General features: G+C 46.7%; 1 protein-coding gene across 2 annotated transcripts in view; it reads right to left on the minus strand.

The window, feature by feature from the left end:
* Positions 1-1,598: 1,598 nt before the first annotated feature.
* Positions 1,599-18,230, minus strand: part of COP1 (COP1 E3 ubiquitin ligase) — a 123,010-nt gene continuing 106,378 nt past the window's right edge. For both annotated transcript variants that reach the window (XM_063406547.1, XM_063406545.1), the window contains exons 19-20: positions 3,803-3,847; positions 1,599-1,932 (exon numbers count right to left, since the gene is read on the minus strand). In XM_063406547.1, coding sequence (XP_063262617.1) covers positions 1,915-1,932; positions 3,803-3,847 — 63 coding nt within the window. In that variant the 3' untranslated portion in view covers positions 1,599-1,914. The remainder of the gene's footprint in view (positions 1,933-3,802; positions 3,848-18,230) is intronic.

Below are 18,230 nucleotides of genomic sequence, written 5' to 3' on the forward strand. Positions count from 1 at the left end.
GACATGTCAGACAGCTGCCATCAGGCAGAAGGAACCAATTTTGTTTTCTTCTGCCACAGTGCCTCAGGTCACTCACACAACGGAGACCTGCAGGTAGCACTCCTGAGGAGGACACAAGCTGGTGTGCTGTCTTCTCTCTCCTTCCTTCCCTCCTCACTCTGCCCCCCACTGACACACCAGAAATCACGGAAGAAAACCAGGATGCAGCATCTGAGAGCCACACATCCACCTCTCCCTTGGAGCTCAGCATCACTTCTCTCCCCACTGGACCAGACTCTGCAGAAGCTGCTGCTGGTGTGTCCCACATCCTTTTACCTTCAAAGGAACACAGATGCCCCCCTAGAAACACGCACCAGCACTGACCCAGGACAGGACCTGTCCCCAGTTCCTCCACAAGGCTTCATCCCTGCCTCTTTATTAAACCCTCAAGAGCATCCTTGCTGTTCTTCCCTGCTCTGTGCCCAAAGGGTGTGAGAAGATGACACAATCCTCCTGGGAAGGTCCCTCAGGTTTTTAACCCCTGGAGGACATCAAAGTCCCTGCATCAATCCCAGCCCGTGTGGCGTGGGGGAGGCACGTCCTGCACTGAATGAATGGAAAAGGATTCTGTTTGCAAACCAAAACACCTCCCACAGGTGTCACTGTCTGCACTGCACCTTTGACACCCACGGCAGGGAGAAGATGCTACACCCACCAAATCCACCTTGGAGCTTAAGTTCTGGCAGCAATCCCGACAGTTGAGCCCGGCTGCTCCTCGTGAAGACCGTCTGCACCTTCTCACGTGCTCTGCTCCCTGCCAAGAAAGCAACAACAACTCCCAGCTTCATGGTTTATTCCCCCTCCATATGTACAATTAAGTGTATGCATGACCATTAAAAATAAGGCTACTTATATCATGGCTCTGAAACACGTTACAAACCAGCTCCATCCCCTCTCTTCGTACAACATTCAAAACGCTTGGCTTCCGTGGTGTGCAGAGAGGGGCACACACGGGCAGACCACAGCGGCCATTGAGTGGTGCAGGGCTTTGGTAACTGCATCTAGAAGCTTCCTCCTCTACAGCTGAGACAGTCAAGCACAGCCGGGTCAGTGGGAGGCAGATCTCCACCCCAGGATGTCTTGGCAAGGCCAGTCCAGGTCCCAGGAACTGCAGGTCCCCTCATCTCAGCACATTCCTGGTGGCAGGTGGCCCACGTGGACAGGAGGACAACTTCATCCTCTCCTTTGGAACTGCCCCTCTGGGGCAGGGAAGGGCTCTAAGGAGAGGAGGAAGGGGAAGGTGGCCTTCTCTTCTCGATGACTAGAGGACTTCACTCTCCAGTGGTGTCAACCTCGCTGACATTTCTCAACATATAATCAATCTAAAAAAAAAATTAATAAATCAAAGGAACAACAGAACTGTAGCATGATGGGATTTCAAACTGAATTGCTTGCATGTCCAGGTAAGGCTTAGAGACTTTCTTTTTCCAGTGGGGATGAAGAGTCCAGATGAAAGTTACTGGAGATGTGCAACTGAGGACAGCCCTGTGTGCTCCTGTAAGCTCCCTTCACAAGTAAATCTGTTCTCTTATGCAACAAGACAATCTTCCAGCTTCAGCTTGTGGCTCAATAAACTTTATTATTCCTTTTTGTTTTTATTTAAAAGAATTTGTTTTCCTATCATAAAAATTAGACAACCATACCACCACCAGCAGCAGCAAAGTCTGTGGAGTTAATGTTGATGGCAGACAGTTCACTGGTGTTATCAGTGTCTCAGAATGTCCTAGAAAGTCCATAAATGGAAAAAAACCCAAACATGATCATTTTGGGGAGGAACATCAAGGTGGTTTTGGTTTCTTGTCCCACTGTGGTTCCCAGATGAATACTGTAGCATATCAGCAGGACCAAGTACCTCATGCCTTGAGAGAAAACCCTTCATACCAGCTCCAGTACCTGATCAGTAAGGAAGACGAGACATTTAGAGCAGGAATTTATGACATTCATTATTTCCTACATCAGCATATAGATCACTAAGACAGGACTGACCCTTCCGTCTCCACCCCTTACCCTTTATTCACCAGCATGCAATAATATCCCACAAATGGGAAAAGCACTTGGCAAGCATCCCAATTTTGATGTCTGCTCGTGTGATGATAAATTAACCATGAAGAAAAACCATCCACAGATGCCTCCTTTCCCCTCATCTCAATCACACAGCTCTTGGAAATCCTGTAACAGAGATCAGAGCTTTGCCCTGCCATCCCTCTGTGCTCCTGTTTCCCTGGTCCAGGCTGGGATGGAGCAGCAGCCTCTGAAGGCAGGGACCAGAGGCAGCAGAGAGTGCCTGTGGGGCTGCTGGAGCCTGCATGAACCTGGTTCAGCTCTCCTGGGAATAGCTCTGGGGCTGCAGCTCATGGGTAATGCCCAGAATGGCCTCTGTCCTCAGAGAGGTGTGGGCTTGGGCACACCCAGGCCTTTCCCATCTCATTTCCTGCTGCATGCTGCCAAAGGCAAATGGAGACACCAGAGTTCTGACAGGCCTGGCTGTCTGCAAATCTCTCTCTGTCTACCTTCTCTCATTAGCAAGCAAAGTGCATGAGCAAAACCTCTCCTCTCTAATCACTGCTCTTGCTGCTGGACTCACTTCAGAATATCAAAAGTGTCTGTGCATTTTGTCCATTTTCCTAAGGAGCAGGTGACCAAAGTAACCACCAACAAATTCCAAAACATGATATATAAATCCCCTATGAATGAGAGGCTACAGCCTCACACGCTGCAACAGCAGGAGTAACCCAGCCACTTGTGTCCTAAAAGGGGAGAAAAAAAATCTTGACATGCAGTTAAACACAGACCACTTTTATCTCTCACCATTTTTGCATTTTTGGTGATTTTTCCAGGGTGTTTCAGACCAGCAGCTCTGGTATGGCTGCAGAGAACTGCCATTGCCACAGGGATGAGAGGGACAATCAGGACCTGAGCCTTGTGACAGTGACAATGCAGTGTAAAAGTCTGCAGACAGCAAGTAAAACCCTTCCCCAGGAGCTCCAGAATGCTGCCAGGGCTCTGGGCTACAGGCTTAGGGCATTGAGCAGCAAACCCAACAGCATGGTGATGGTCAGGGTAGACTGTGGGATAAAGTTTGGGTTGAGTTTGGTCCTGCCTTGGGTATTGGTTTTGCATGGCTGACAGATAAAGAAGGACAGTCTTTTCCATATCACTTGACATTCCACAGACAGAATACATTGAACAGACCCTCTGGAAGACTTAATTAAAGAGCTGAAAACCTGGTACTGCACATGGAGAAGGCTGATGCTTCCACAAACCCCCGTGCTGGCAGCTGCTGCCTGTTAGTGCCCCTCCGAGCAGCAGAGCAGAGACAGGGAGCATCCCTGCTCATTTCAGCACTGCTCCAGCCAGCTGCACACCAGCAGCTCAGCTTGCAGCCCTGCTGCCCCTGCAGCAGCCACAGGACAGGCTTGGGCTGCTGCTGGTGAGTGAAACTCAGCCTCTGCTGCCCCGGGGGCCAGCAGCAGCCCGGGGAGGAGCTTGTGCTGCCCTGTGTGCTGCCAGGACCCCGAGGAGCAGCAGCGGGTGCTGGGTGGCCACAGCAGCCCTTCCACACCTCGCTGCCACTGGTTCCAGTGCTGGGCACTGCCTGCTCACCCCATGAGCGCCACAGGCAAACACATCATTTAAACTGCAAACCTCCACAGCCAGCATGACCTCCCCTAATGGTTTCTCCTGGCTGTTCAGTGTCCCTGACCTTGCTCTTTAATATCAACGGATTCAAATGTTTAAAGGCGAGATGTATAAAATAACTTACCTTAATTGTACCCTGACTGTTAGCAGCAATAAGCACGTTGGACTCCTGGAAAAAAAAAAAGAGGCACTATCAGAACCTGCCATTGCTTCTCCCCCACTTTTTTTTTTTGGATGAAGCAGCAGAGAAGAAGTTATTTTTATCTTAAACATTAGACGTATATCTAATTTTAAAGGGATTTAACTCTTCTTATATCTGAGATGCTTTCAAGGCTAGAAGTCTTTATAAGTTATACTACCTTGAAGAATTAGAAAGCAATAATCCTTAGTGCTTGTACAGAGCTTTAAATCTCCAAAGCAATTTACAAACATGAATTAATTCTCACAGCCTCCCGGTGAAGCGGACTAATAAAAATAATAGTTATTTCATCTTTTGGCAGCATAGGGACAGAGATCTCCAGCACCCTAACTAAACCAACTAATCACCATTACAAAACCCCTCCAGCTCCGAGGCCAAGAGGCTTCAGATGAGTAAAACAAAGAGGAGAAGAGATTAGAGAGCAATAGCAGATGCAACCAGTTTGAAAAGGAAGATAAATAGAGAGGCTCCAGCCCTGCCTCAAGCACAGAGGCAGCATCTATTTACCTCCTGCCAATTGATGGAGTTGCATTTGGAGATATCCTGGTTGACTGCAAATTAATGGTCTGCTGCATCAGTCAGGCAACCCCAGGCAAAGGCTGGAGGATAGAGAGCATCTTCTCCACACTGCATTGCTCACACGGCCAGCAAGCACAGATGCACCCTCCCCAGCCAAAACCCTCTCCAAAACCCACAGAGAAATCCACAAGCCTGAAGCACACAAGCACTGGGGTGCTGGCAAGAGCCCCAGAGATGCTGAGGGAGAAGCACTGCTCCCAGATGGGTGTCCTGCAGACATAGTGCACGCTGCTGAACCACCTGCAGGGAGCTGTTTTCTCTCCAGACAGCTGATATCCTTTCTGAGACACATTTTTATATTTCTCTCACTGCTGCTACCCATCCCCAGACAAACTCGCTGTAATTATCCCATTGCTTAGCCCATGCATTTTTAATAAACTCAGTGACTAGAACACGCCCCGCTGCAAAGGGAGTGGGGAGGCAGCTCAGCACAGCCCCGAGCTGCCTGTGTGCTGCCTCTCCATGAAGTCACAGCCTCCACATCTGGGGCAGAGGGAGAAAATCCCCTTCAGTGTGAAATGCCATTGATCAGGTAAGAGTAGCCTCGTGGTGGACCACTGGGCTGACACAGATACATCTGTTCACCCTGCTACAATCATTTGAGGATTAGTTAAAACTCCTGATATTATCTCACTAATGATCCTTGAAGTCTAAGCTCCTGAAAAGAAAGTATATCCTCAAAGGAAGAATACACTGCAATTTCCTTTAATTTGGTGGCTAAGAATCTAATCCAGTGAAATCTTCAGCTTCTGGTTAACAGCGTTAAAAACAAAACCCACTGTGGGGGGAAAGCAGATATAAATATTAGCTGGATACTGAAACAGGGACCAGGAGTGGCCAACAGGATTCTGGAAGCAGGGCAGGGGGACCAGCAGTGATCTTCTGTGCAGTGCAGGAGACCTCAGCTCCTGATGATGCAGGGTTTGAATGATTCCTGTTTGCACCGTGAGTGACTGGTCATTCATCCTGCTGCTGCAGGCTGCTGGGGTGCCACTGTAAATGAACTCTGTTTCAATGAACACTTTTACCTGCTAAATAAAATAAAAATGCCAGAGGGTAATTTACTCTCACTCCCTTGTTCTTCAGAAGCCCCTGGGTGCTGGGTTTTTTTTCAGCAGGGTCTGAGCTAATCACTGCTCTGCTGCTTTCATCCACAACCATGAGATGCAAACAGGAGCAGACAGCAGCAAAATTAGCACCATATCTGTCACTGAACAGTGACTTGCTTGTTAAGGCACTCTAGCACTGCTTCTCCAGGAACGCAGCTAAGGAACTTGTTTTTAATCCTCCAAAATACCAATTCACTTCCTTTCGTGTAGCCTGTAAAACAGTCAATATACTCAATGTGTTAAACACCTGAAGAAGTCAGGGAGTTGTTTAGATGTGTAGGTTTGTAATTTGTGACAGCAGTGTGCACATTAAACCAATCTTTTTGCCAGGACATGTGTGAATGGAGTCACCAGGAGCTCAGAAGAAAACCCCCACCACCACTGAACTGGCAGAACCTATTTCCCCAAACACACTGCTGTGACTCCCTGTACCAGTGAGGCATGAAAAACAGGGGCTCACCATCCACTGTGGCTGCATGTTCTACTTTACCAGAACCCATTGGTGTTCCTGTGCAGGGCAAGAAGCTTTAAGGACTGGCCTTACTCATCCCTTCCATTTTGCTGCCTGCAGGAGCCAGCAACTCCCAAAGCAGAGGCAGTGGGAATGTTAAAGACCCAGCCCAACTGAGTAATCCTGCTCTGAAGAAAGCAGGTATTAAAATGACTCCTCTACACATGAATCTTCTGTGAGTGGTTTGTACCTGCAGCCCCCCTCAGCAGGAGAGGCCGGAGGAACAAGCTGCCTTTGCTAAAACAAGACTGAAGAAGAAAAATGAACAAACATAGCAAAGATTGAGAGATTAAGGTTTACTGCCTGGCAAACAGCAGCATTTTGTTCTGTATAGCTGCTAATCTCAACCTTTAGAATCTTGCTCCTCTTAAGGCAAGAGAAGAAAGCTCTGAGGATGTCAAAATTAAGCATCTTCTTGTCTTTTAGTGTTACATATGAGTTAAAAAATTTAACTGGCAAAGGTAGGTGCATGTCAGGACTCATGTTAAAATAAATATAGAGTGCAGTTCCAGAAGTGCTCTAACATGCTCCAGGGCTGAAGTTCTGTGCTAAGACCTATGAAAAACTTTCTGCATCTGCCTCCTTTTTTTTTGGACTGCAGAGACAGTATTATGGGAAATCTCAAGGGCAGCTCCTTGACATGGGAAGGACTTGACTCCACCACAAATCTCTGTTACTGCACAGGCTGGATACATACCCACAAGGAGGTAACCATTATGTAAAATGAAGCTGTAAACTGGTCTTGAGTGAAAAGTCAGACCTGACAGGAGCACCTCTGTCGTGGACACATCCCTGTTTCTCCACTCTGAATATGACTGGTGGACCCATGGTAACTTTAGAGCATCCACCATGGGATTTGAATTTACTGATTGCACCAAAAAAAAGGAAGAAATTTTTGCAGCACATTCTTGATGGCAAAGAAAAACAAAATCAAGTTTAGGACCTTCCTGAGTATATGAGATACCTGCTACATTCATCATTCAAAGGAATTATTCACCTGGTGACAGCTGGGTTTTGAAGCACACTGATTTCCTTCCCTCCAAGATGAGCCCTATTTTGGATGGCCCTGGGGATGCAATTTGTACAGGAAAGGAACAGAAGAGAATTAAAGTCTGACTGACTGCTGGTATTCATGCAAGAGCAGTCAACACTAAGACAATCAGAAATGCTCTGGATGTTTTGAGGGGTTTGAAGAAGCTCAGCTGAACAGCTGGAAAGTTGTGAGAGCTGCTCCAGTGGAACAGGGAGTCAGTGACAGCTGAGGTTGGAGCTCTTGCCCTCCTTTCCATCTTTGTGTAAGAAGGCATTGCTGGGAGCAGAGGACACCTAACTGAACGTGACCCCAGATGGACAACTGCTAAAAGCACACACACATCTCCCTGAAGGGACACCCACGGACACCCAGGAGGACTCAGCTCCAGAGTGAGGGAAAGCTCTGGACAGACCCTCCCTCCTCCCAGAACCTGCAGGGCTCCTGTCTGGCTGCCCCTCCTCACCAATAAAGGTGACTTGCTGCAGCTGCACAAGCCAAACATCCCTGTCACCACTGGGCTCGTGCAAAATCATAGCTGAGTATTTTAGTCTTCCTCTGTTGACATCAAACTTGTCCCAACAGGGCTCAAAAAAGATGACCACAAATCACTAACAAATTTTTTGCCCTTGACTACAATCCTTTCTGAGACCATTTCTCCCTTGCTATCCCACACATATAAATCCTTGAAGTGGAATTCAGAAGCCCACACTGAAGGAAAAGCTGAAGAGATTGTTCCTTAGGATGGATGTGTTTCCAAGTTATGTGTGCACATTTTTCCACAAAGGACTGGAAATCATTTTTGGGTCTTTCACCATATTATAAATAATTACAGGCCATAATGTTTGTGCTTCTTTGTTATTCCCCCCCCCTTTTCTGCACAAATAAAGGAGATTCACCTCAGACTTCCAGCACAGCCATCACTCAGGTAAGCATGAGCTTCCTGGATTTTCAGCTAGGTTTGTTCTATGGATTCACAGTTAGGGTTCTCAAAGCTCTTATTTTAAATTAACAACTTCTCACCTTCCCTGCCCAGCAGATGTTTTGGCTAACAAATGGCTGGATTTTCAACACTTTTTCCAAGGAGCTGGAGCCTAATTAAGCAAAGCTGTTGATACAGTGGGAAAATCACCTGGGTGAGAAAGCTTGTAGTAAAGTGGCCATTGTCTTCTGTTATTTACAGGTAGAATAAAAGTATGTAGCTGAACTAAATCTAGTGCTGTTTGTACAGAAAGTCCATTATTTGAGTAAATTTACTCCTTCCTTACTGAAGGTGGCAACTACTACTCTGGTGCTGGCTTGTAGGACTGAGCTGCAGACTATTTGCAAGACATATTTCACCAAAACTTTTCCCATCAATGTCACACACAAAGTCTTTGTACACATCTAAATGTGCAAAAGTGGTTCCCCAATAGACCACACCACTGCTTGACTGCTCTTCATCTTGTAATTAGCAGATTCTAATGGCTATTCACTCTAATTGCCCTGAGTCCCGGTTATTTTCTTGTTGTATGACACAAGGCAGCTTTTTGTTTTTGAAAGAAAATTACAAATTCTAATCCAGGAAACACAATGAACCTCCAGTGTACAAAAATCAAGAGGTTTTGAGAAGCTGAATTACTCGATTAGATCCCTTCCTGGGCAGGACAATGTGCTGCATGCCAAATTTTGGGGTTTTTTCCTATTCTTGTGATACAACTGTTACCAATGAAAGGTGCACAGTGCGTTGGTTGAAGTGGTGCCCAACCCTCTCTTCTCCCTGTAAACCAGAATTTACTTTCTATGCCATCATGCTCACCTAACATTAATCCCTTCTGAACAAATTTAAATGAATATTTATTATCTATACTGTGAACATCGGCTCAAGCAGAAATTAATTACTTTACACCAAGTGCTTCTTTACAGAACAAGGTCTAACATATAAGAGATATTGTACCAAAATATTTCAATAGCAGCAACACCCAACCCTTTAGGTATTAAACATGGAACAGAACATGCACACCCAAACTGTGTCTCTTAATCCTTAGAAACTGTATTTTTATCTAATTCTGAAGGTAATTCCTTTGTACACACAGAGATAAAGCCTCTTTAGCCTTACGTGAGCCCCAGAAAACAAGGAAAAACTCAATATATCCGAAAAAAAGTCTTGTCTGTGCGTCTTTCTAGATACAGCAGCAAATAAAGAATCTTTTGGGTTTTTAAACTCACAAATGCCACACAATTATACCTACACAGCATAACAAGAATATTTTCTAAAATGCTAAGCCACAGATTTAAAGATTATGGCATTCCTTTGACTCACTTTCTGTAGAGACTTGCCTACAATCACATACACATACATATATAGGTTCTTCTTATGTCAGAATTCATGGGCACACTGTAAAGCTTTTTAGAAAAAAAGTTTTCCAACAAATTAGTGTTTTCATCATCCTACATCATGCAGAGTTTGCAGCTTGCACTCAAGATGAAGTGCATCTCACTAGGAAATGTGCCCAGGTAGAAATGCAGCATCTCCTTGAATCCCTTCCCTTGTTTTTCAGCAATTCCAGACTTTACCCTCTGTACCTGGGATGCCTTTATCAAGTTTTCTGACACTTCCACATCTGGCATTTCTAGCTTCAACTCAATACACACGACTACAGCCCCTTTTCCAACTCCCTGAAATAGTCTTCTCATTTTTAGATTTTACCATGCATTTTTCTCCCTCTATTCAGATCAATCCCAGCACAAGAAGATGCTGTATAACTGGAGCTTATTTGTTACCACACACAGCCAGGTCTGTATTCACAGCTCGTGGGTGCCCTGAGGAGAGCAGTCCAAGGCTTGCTCCAATGACACACTCAAAAAAGCAGCAAGCTATCTCTCAGGCAAGTAAGAAACACCTTTTTCTTAACATGCCCTTTTCATTCCTGCATGTAACTCTCAAAAAAACAATTACCAACAAGGCAACTGAAGACAGGGCTAGCAGAAAATAGAAGTGCACACAAATCCAGTGCTACACACAGCCATCAATTTCCTCGTTTCTATGCCATTTGCTGAATTCAAGGTGGAAATGGAGGCCAATGAGACTGATGGGGAAAAGGCAAAGAAAGCTCTGCAAAGGAGAGCCAGCCAACAAAACCCACCCCAGGTACTGCTGATACATTACAGGCAACTGCCTCTGCAATTTAGTCATTCTAGAACAGAACTAGTATTGATGAGCATCTAATTTATTTAGAATCCAAGATGAGAAAACCTCATTAGACGCTTATTATTCTGCATCTACTGCAGAGCAGGATACACAGCTCTAAAGCTGCTGCACACTCCCCCATCAGGCAAGGTAGGGAGACACACGTTAAACCCAAATTATTCCAGCGTTAACCCTGCACCCCCAAAGCCTAAGTCTTCCCCTCCCCTCTGTGTGGGAATATTGAGTTCCACTGCCCATTTATCTGCAACAGAGTCTCTAAAGTTACTTGTTCCTTCAGTCATAAATCCTGAGATTTCAGATGCTCCCCATAAACAATATGCTCAAGACCTTGAAGGAAGTGGCAGCAGTATATAAATACAGCTTACAATAAGCGTTCAAAGAACATATACATAAACATGCTACACATTAATATCAATATTGCAAAACCACAGGAAATGGCAAGGCATTTGTTTAGTGAAGACAGCCTTTAGCATCAATTCTTTTGAGACTTAAAACTCCCAAATACTCATTTGGCAATGCAGTGCCATACATCGCTTGACAACTGCACGGTTTAAGACCTGCATTCCCACTGCCAATATGTTTCCCCCTCTCCTTTCTATTGTTGCAGTCAGTCATTACATCATGCTGGAGGTGATGTATTTAATCTCTCCCTAGCCAAGGTCAGGCTGCCCTGCCCATCAGCGCAGTGTGGGGCAAAACCAAGCCCCAGGGTGTTATCATTAATATTGCTATTGCATATGTCTCCCTTCCAAACTCACATCAGAAACAAAATACACAGTCTGGAGAAACAGCCACTGATCTGCATGAGGGTATTCAGAAATATCAGCTAGGTCTGGTACTTTTAAGGCTTTGATTTTGTGCAGCCCAGTGGCAAACCATCAGGGATCAGAGCTGTAAACAGAAATCAGCAGAATGTGAAAAGCCTTTTCTGTTCAAAATACCCTGAATTAGATAAGACAAGCAATCCACCCTACAAACACGAGAGCTACACAGCCCAGTCCCAAAGCACAGCAAGGACCACAGCTCCCAGCTCCTGCACTGGGAAAGAATGGATGCAGGGAAACTTATGAGAGACAGGTTCTCCCCCCATCAGATGGCTGAGCACTGGAACAGGGTCCCCAGGGAAGTGGTCACAGCACCAAGCCTGCCAGAGCTCAGTACGTGTTTGGACAACACTCTGAGGCATGTGGTGGGATTGTTGGGCTGTCCTGTGCAGGGCCAGGAGTTGGACTGCACGATTCTTGTGGGTCCCTTCCAACTCATGATGTCCTATCCCAGCTTCTTGGTCCTCTTTAATTTAGAGCACACTCCCCTTGCCCTCACTGTGAAAGGCAAACTCCAACCTGCTAAAGCCCTGCCTCATGTTCAGGTGGTTCTGTCGTGCCTCTCCCACACTCATGATGTGCTTCCCCCATCCCTCGTATCTTCCCTATTCTTCCTTCTTCCAAGTAAGTGATTTCTCTTCCAGTTTAACTGTACCAACATTCCTCTTTCAAATCATCTTCACACTCGAATCAGCAATTCCCTTACTTGTGCAAGAACACTTGGATCTTTCCAAGACCATCTGTCCCACATTCTTCAGGGCTTTTTTATTTGTGAGGTCTTTGCCCCTGGCATGGCATTTCTCATCAAAACCTTACTTTCAGCACAATGTTCTTGGTTTCAAATGCCTCTTCCACAGCTCTAGGTACCTCTTTCCACCTCCTCTTCCTCCTCTAGTGAGCTCACCTTGGAAAATCCTGCTTACAGCACAGTTTCCTTTCCTTTCCTTTTTCCTTTCCAGCATACCAGCATCAGCAGCAATGTGCACACCTTCCTTGGGGCCAGAAAGGGAAGAGATGATGGTCAGCCTTCCTTTCTGGTCCCAGTATCCAACCAGCCAACTGTACCTGCTTCTGGAGGCTGCCTTCCCTTGGTTCCTGAACTCATTACTGTGCTAGGATGACACATTTATTCCCCTGGGCCCCGCCTGGGCTGTCAGCTACAGCTCATTCCCACACCTAAGAAACATCTGCCTAGATAAACCCCAGAGGACAACAGGACATAAGCAGGCAGAAGCCTTATGGGAAGGGACTGCAGCTCCACGTTATTTTGTGGGAACAAACTGCCACTGGGCCAGGAGCATCCAGCTGGAGAAGGTGATCCCCATCAGCAGCTCACAGATCCACACATGCCCCAGATCTCTTTGCTTTCCTGCTGTTTCCTGATACACAAGGGCTAGGACTGCACACCAGCTGCTGTTCTGAGCTGGAGCATGGTCCTCTGCAGGCTGACAATGGGTTTCCCAGCTGGCCAAGAGGGATCACTGCTATGTGACATGTCTCCTGTGCTCTATAAAGCTCAGCACGTCGTTGATGCTGCCAGCAGCTTGCCTGGGCCAAGCACCAGAATTCAGACCCTGTTATTAAATTGGTCCCCACACAGAAATACCACAAAGTCAGTCATCAGCTGGTCCAGTTCCTGCTTTCCTTCCTTCCCAGAGCCATTTATTTCAGTCTCTAAATAGCTGAATGGTAACAGGCTTAAGTCTGTTGATCCAACCACCTTGATGTTAGTATTTTAAATTATTAAGTCTTAGTTCTCTAATGCCAATAAATCATTTATATGTGCACATTTAATTAACAATCCAATCAGCAAAACCAACTTTGCATTTGCACCACACGTTTTATCAGAGGAACCAAAGACACATTACAACATTAATTAAGTGTAATAAATGCCCTGGTGAGGTAGCAAAGTATTATCCTGCATATGGGGAAACCGAGGCAACACACTTGGTGGCTTTAGCCAAGGTTAATCCAGATGTTCCCAATGAGGTATTAAATAAAAAAGATAGGGATGAAGATCACTGAGGTTTAATCTCTTCATAAGAATTCCTGTTGGAACTGCAGTTATTTACTGATGGGAAATCCATTCCAGTTGCACTCCTCTCCCAAAATAACTTGAGGCACAAAGCACTGCAATCAAGCATGCCGAAAACCAGCCCTAAATTGTGCCAGCCAGGCAGGAGAGCCTGGACACAGCGGGTCCAACACCATCCCCAGCTGAGGGGTCTGAAGGACACCCCAGGACCTTCCCACACCACAGTCCACACCTGAGCTCATGGGTGCTGGACACTCACCCGTGGGCTGAGGTCACACATGTACACCAGGGTCTGACAGCTCCCCCTGCTTCAGCAGCTCAACCAGCCCTTGGGGAATTTCACCCCAGGCTCCAGGCAAGCAGAAATTCCTGAGTGAGCCCAGCCAGCCTCTGGATCAGAGGTCTGGCAGCTGTGTAACTGGTGGGAATGGACACTGGCCACTGCCAGCGGGACAGGCTGGGGAAGAAACCTCCCCAAACCCTCCCATGACACTGTTCCCTCAAGGCAAAAATGGAAGAACAGTTCGTGCATCACAACCAGAGCTGGTGGCAATCAATACAGGAAGATAGGTTAATCACAGGTGATGTCAGGAATGATGGAGGAAGCCAAGCTGAGCCATGCTGGCAGGGTCAGCAAAAGGGAAACACTCTGGCAGAAACTCATGAGATCAATTGATTTAAAACTGATAATGGATACATACTCTGCTCCATATAAAATACTCAGTTCCTTTTATATGGTTGGCTGTCAACAATCTGGGGCACCAAGCTCTCTGTTTGGGCAACACCTAGTATGATAGGGTGACCTGGCTGGAAGCCAGCCTGTGACTGTGCCCACCAAAGCCAGCCTGTCCCTCTGTGCCCACCAAAGCCAGCCTGTCCCTCTGTGCCCACCAAGGCCAGTCTGTCCCTCTGTGCCCACCAAAGCCAGCCTGTCACTCTGTGCCCACCAAAGCCAGCCTGTCACTCTGTGCCCACCAAGGCCAGCCTGTCCCTCTGTGCCCACCAAGGCCAGCCTGTCCCTCTGTGCCCACCAAGGCCAGCCTGTCCCTCTGTGCCCACCAAGGCCAGCCTGTCCCTCTGTGCCCACCAAGGCCAGCCTGTCCCTCTGTGCCCACCAAAGCCAGCCTGTCCCTCTGTGCCCACCAAGGCCAGTCTGTCACTCTGTGCCCACCAAGGCCGGTCTGTGACTGTGCCCACCAAGGCCAGCCTGTCCCTCTGTGCCCACCAAGGCCAGTCTGTGACTGTGCCCACCAAGGCCAGCCTGTCCCTCTGTGCCCACCAAGGCCAGTCTGTCACTCTGTGCCCACCAAGGCCAGCCTGTCCCTCTGTGCCCACCAAGGCCAGCCTGTCCCTCTGTGCCCACCAAAGCCAGTCTGTGACTGTGCCCACCAAAGCCAGTCTGTCACTCTGTGCCCACCAAAGCCAGTCTGTCACTCCCCACCCTCAGCTGGACTGAGCAGAGAACAGGCTTAGAGTCAAGATGAGGACAGGGAGAGATCACTCTCCAATTACCACCACAGGCAAAACAGGCTCAGCTTGGGGAAAATCTGATCAAATCAGAGTAAGATAATGAAAAATAAAAGAAAGATCTTAAAAACATCCTCCTCCCACCGCTCCCTGGCTCAGCTTCACTCCTGATTTTTTCTATCACTTCCCCCTCAGCAACAGAGAGGGGCAAGGAACTGGGGCACAGTCAGCTCATCACAGATTGTCTCTGCTGTTCCTTCCCTTCCCAGGGGGAAGACTCCCCAAGCTCTTCCCCTGCTCCAGCGTGGGGCTCTCCCACTAGAGACTGTTCACAAACAGCTTCAGTGTGAGTCCTTCCCACAGGCTGCAGCTCTTCACCAACTGCTCCAGTGTCAGCCCCTGTGTGGTCACAAGTCCTGCCAGAAAACCTGCTCTGGAGTGTGACACCTCTCCACGTGTCCACAGGCCCTGCTGGGAGCCTCTCCAGTGTGGGCTTCCCACAGGTCACATCCTTTTGGGCATCCAGCTGCACTGGCATGGAGCTCTCCACGGGCTGCAGATGGGTCTCTGCTCTCTGTGGAGCTCCATGGCTGCAGGGAATTCTCTTGCACCTGGAACAGCTTCTCCCCCTCCTTCCTCCCTGAGCTTTGGGTCTCAGCAGAACTGTTTCTCCCATATTCTCACTGCTCTCTCCCTGATGCAGTTGTGCATTATTCTCTCTCATCTCTTCTGAAATACATCATCCTAGAGGTGCTGGGCACGGCTGCTGCGCTCAGCTTTGGCCAAGGGTGGCTCCAACTGGGACCTGGCTGGCCCTGGCTCTGCTGGACAGGCAGGAAACTTTGGAAGCTTCTCACAGACCCCTGCACCCCCCACTACCAAAACCCTGCCACACAAACCCACCCAATAAACTGCCTCTCCTGCACACTGGAGCTTCTTCACCCCACTCTAATGAAAACCACCTCGACTCCCAAGACTGATCTGACACAGATAATCAAAAAAGGGTCAGCCTGAATTCTGACATTTTAGTTTCTATCCTTTATCTGTAATAACATCCCTTAAACATACCCAACCAGTTTTAAGTGGGAATCCACCACCAAACCAAAGCCAAATCCTGATACAACAGTATCCTAAACCAACCGACTTCGAAAGTTCTGGACATACATTTAAACCCTGACCATTGCGTTAGTGGCTCTCAAAATAATGTTGCAGGGGGACTTGAGTGCTCAATAAACACATTAACTCTTCTAAATGTTTTGCTTATGCCAGCTGGAAAAGAAGGATGATGGTTTCACTGCATCTGCAAGGCGTCTAATTGTGTTACTGGATGGGCCAGAAGTCTGGCAGCCATGGAAATCACAGTCTTCATTTCTCTTTAGGCCAGGAACAGTGGATTTAACAGCAACAGGAACGGAGTCATGGTTCCAAGTGTCAGCACTGAGGGAACAACAGCAAATGTTACAGCTGAGGCTGCAGGCAGGGAGCAGTTACACATTTCACATCTGTGGGGCAAGGAGGGCTACAGCAATAGGAACAAACACACCAGGAAAACAAAAATATCTCATCCCTGGAGGCTGCCTCCACCCAAAGGGCTGCAGGCAGCTTGGTGGCAAGAACAGACAAGAGAAGGATACCTGCAAGGTGGCCCAGCTTGTAACTGCATAAACCATTATTTATGTTAAAAAGATATATTTATACATTTTTTCCTTTTATTTTCTGTGCAACACACATGTGCAACAGAAGTGACATCACCAGGAGCTGGTGAGATAAAAGAAATGATAAACAGTTTCTTGCAGAGAAAACTCAAGGCACAAACATTAACATTAGCACGCAGAGAAGCTGCATGAAATTATACCTATACTAATGCTATTTATAACATATGCTGATTCGGGAGAAAGGACTTTGATTTGGGGAATGAAAGTTTAATTAAGGTAAAACAAAAATTTCCATTAATCTTGATAGAATTCACAATGTGCTGCTCTCCTTCACCATCCACTTCAGCTAATGCTCTAACAGGATCAAGAGCAGCCCTACGTACCTGAAAGCTCCTGCAATGCAGACAAGGCTGGGCAAGCACGTGGCCTTCCCTAGGCTTGGCAAATAGGACACTTTGTCTCCTCAAGATCCTGTTCCAAAAATGCCCTGAGTGCAGTGGGCACATGTTTTCACTAGCCAGGGCACACAGGAAAATGAAGAAAGGATGTTGATAGACTTGAGAATGGCCAAGAAAAATGTCCAGAGCCTAGGACCTGCAGGCAGGTTCTGATGACATGCATTTCATGTCACAAGCACAAGTTTTCTCTTGAGCAGGTAAAATTCCCTGCATGAATTCAAGTCATAAAGTTTGTACTAGAAACATTTCCTGTCTTCTGTTCGCACAGTCCAGGTAAGCACAGGTAAGGATGGGGCAGCAGAGCAGAGTCCTCCCCAGGCAGCAGAAACATCTCCTATCCCCCTGTGGCCAAGGAGGGGTTTAGGCTGGCCTGGCTCACAGTCAGTGAGGACTCTGTAAATGCACTATAACTGCATGGAATTGGGAGCTGAGCTGAAATGTGGCTGGGTTGTGCCTGCAAAGCTGTTTGGAAGAGAGGGATCTTTGCTTTGTACAGTGAAAGATGCTGGAATCTCTGAAAGAAGATGTATCAAAGCCATTTTTGCAGGTCAGTTGTCAAAGTAAAGCCACAATGCAAACTATCAGCTTTCATGACCAAATGGTATGGCTGGTATTGATAAAGACAATACAGTAAATTGCATTTTAATAAGGTCTGACTCTATGTAAAATGTGAAGAACTTTTTAAACCAAATCTTGCAGAGTGCAGATGATACACATAAAGTTGCTTTTGATATCCTGCTCCTGATGCTTTCTCCATTGTATTTATCTGAGGTGAGAAGGAAGTGAGAAGACAGCCACACCTTAGGCATTAAGAATGATGAGAGTACAGCTTTATAGCTTTAGTACATAAATGCAAAGCATGGCCTCTTCCCTACTTCACTGTGCAGAATGAACTATTCAAAAGATAATAATGAACTTTGCATCATCTAGAGGACTCAATTGTGCCTTCTGCCTGCTTCCCTAATCTCAGCCATCTAAAACACTCCTGAATCCAGAAGCATGAATGAAACCAGCAACTACAATGCGCCCAAGAAGTCAGAAATCACTGGGTCATTCAGCTGTAGAAAAATATTTTAGATTTGGAAACAAAGGATGCAAAAAGAACAAAGAAGGAAACTCACCAAGGACTGAGATTAAAGTCAGAAGCAAACACAGGGTGTCTTAAGACAAGTTCATTGATTGTGAAAGGGAAAAAAATATCCAAACTCAACACACAATTCATACTAGACAAAAATTCTCTTTCCCTCCCCTCAACTTGCTCATTCACCTCCCTGCACCTTACCCTCCCCTAAGGAACACCAGGAGGCAGCCCCTGAATTCTAACGCATTTGCTATTCTGCTAAATCCCACAGATTTAAATGGGCAAAATTAGCTGAATTCACCTATCAGGCATTCTCCACAATACTAGAGGAGAAGCCACCTGAAGCTGTAGATGGGCTTTCTTTTGTTTATGGCTTTTAAATAATTCAGAGAGGAGCTGTCAAGTTGAATCTGC

The sequence above is a fragment of the Prinia subflava genome, chromosome 10 (genome assembly GCF_021018805.1).
Source record: "Prinia subflava isolate CZ2003 ecotype Zambia chromosome 10, Cam_Psub_1.2, whole genome shotgun sequence".
Lineage (NCBI taxonomy): Eukaryota > Metazoa > Chordata > Aves > Passeriformes > Cisticolidae > Prinia > Prinia subflava.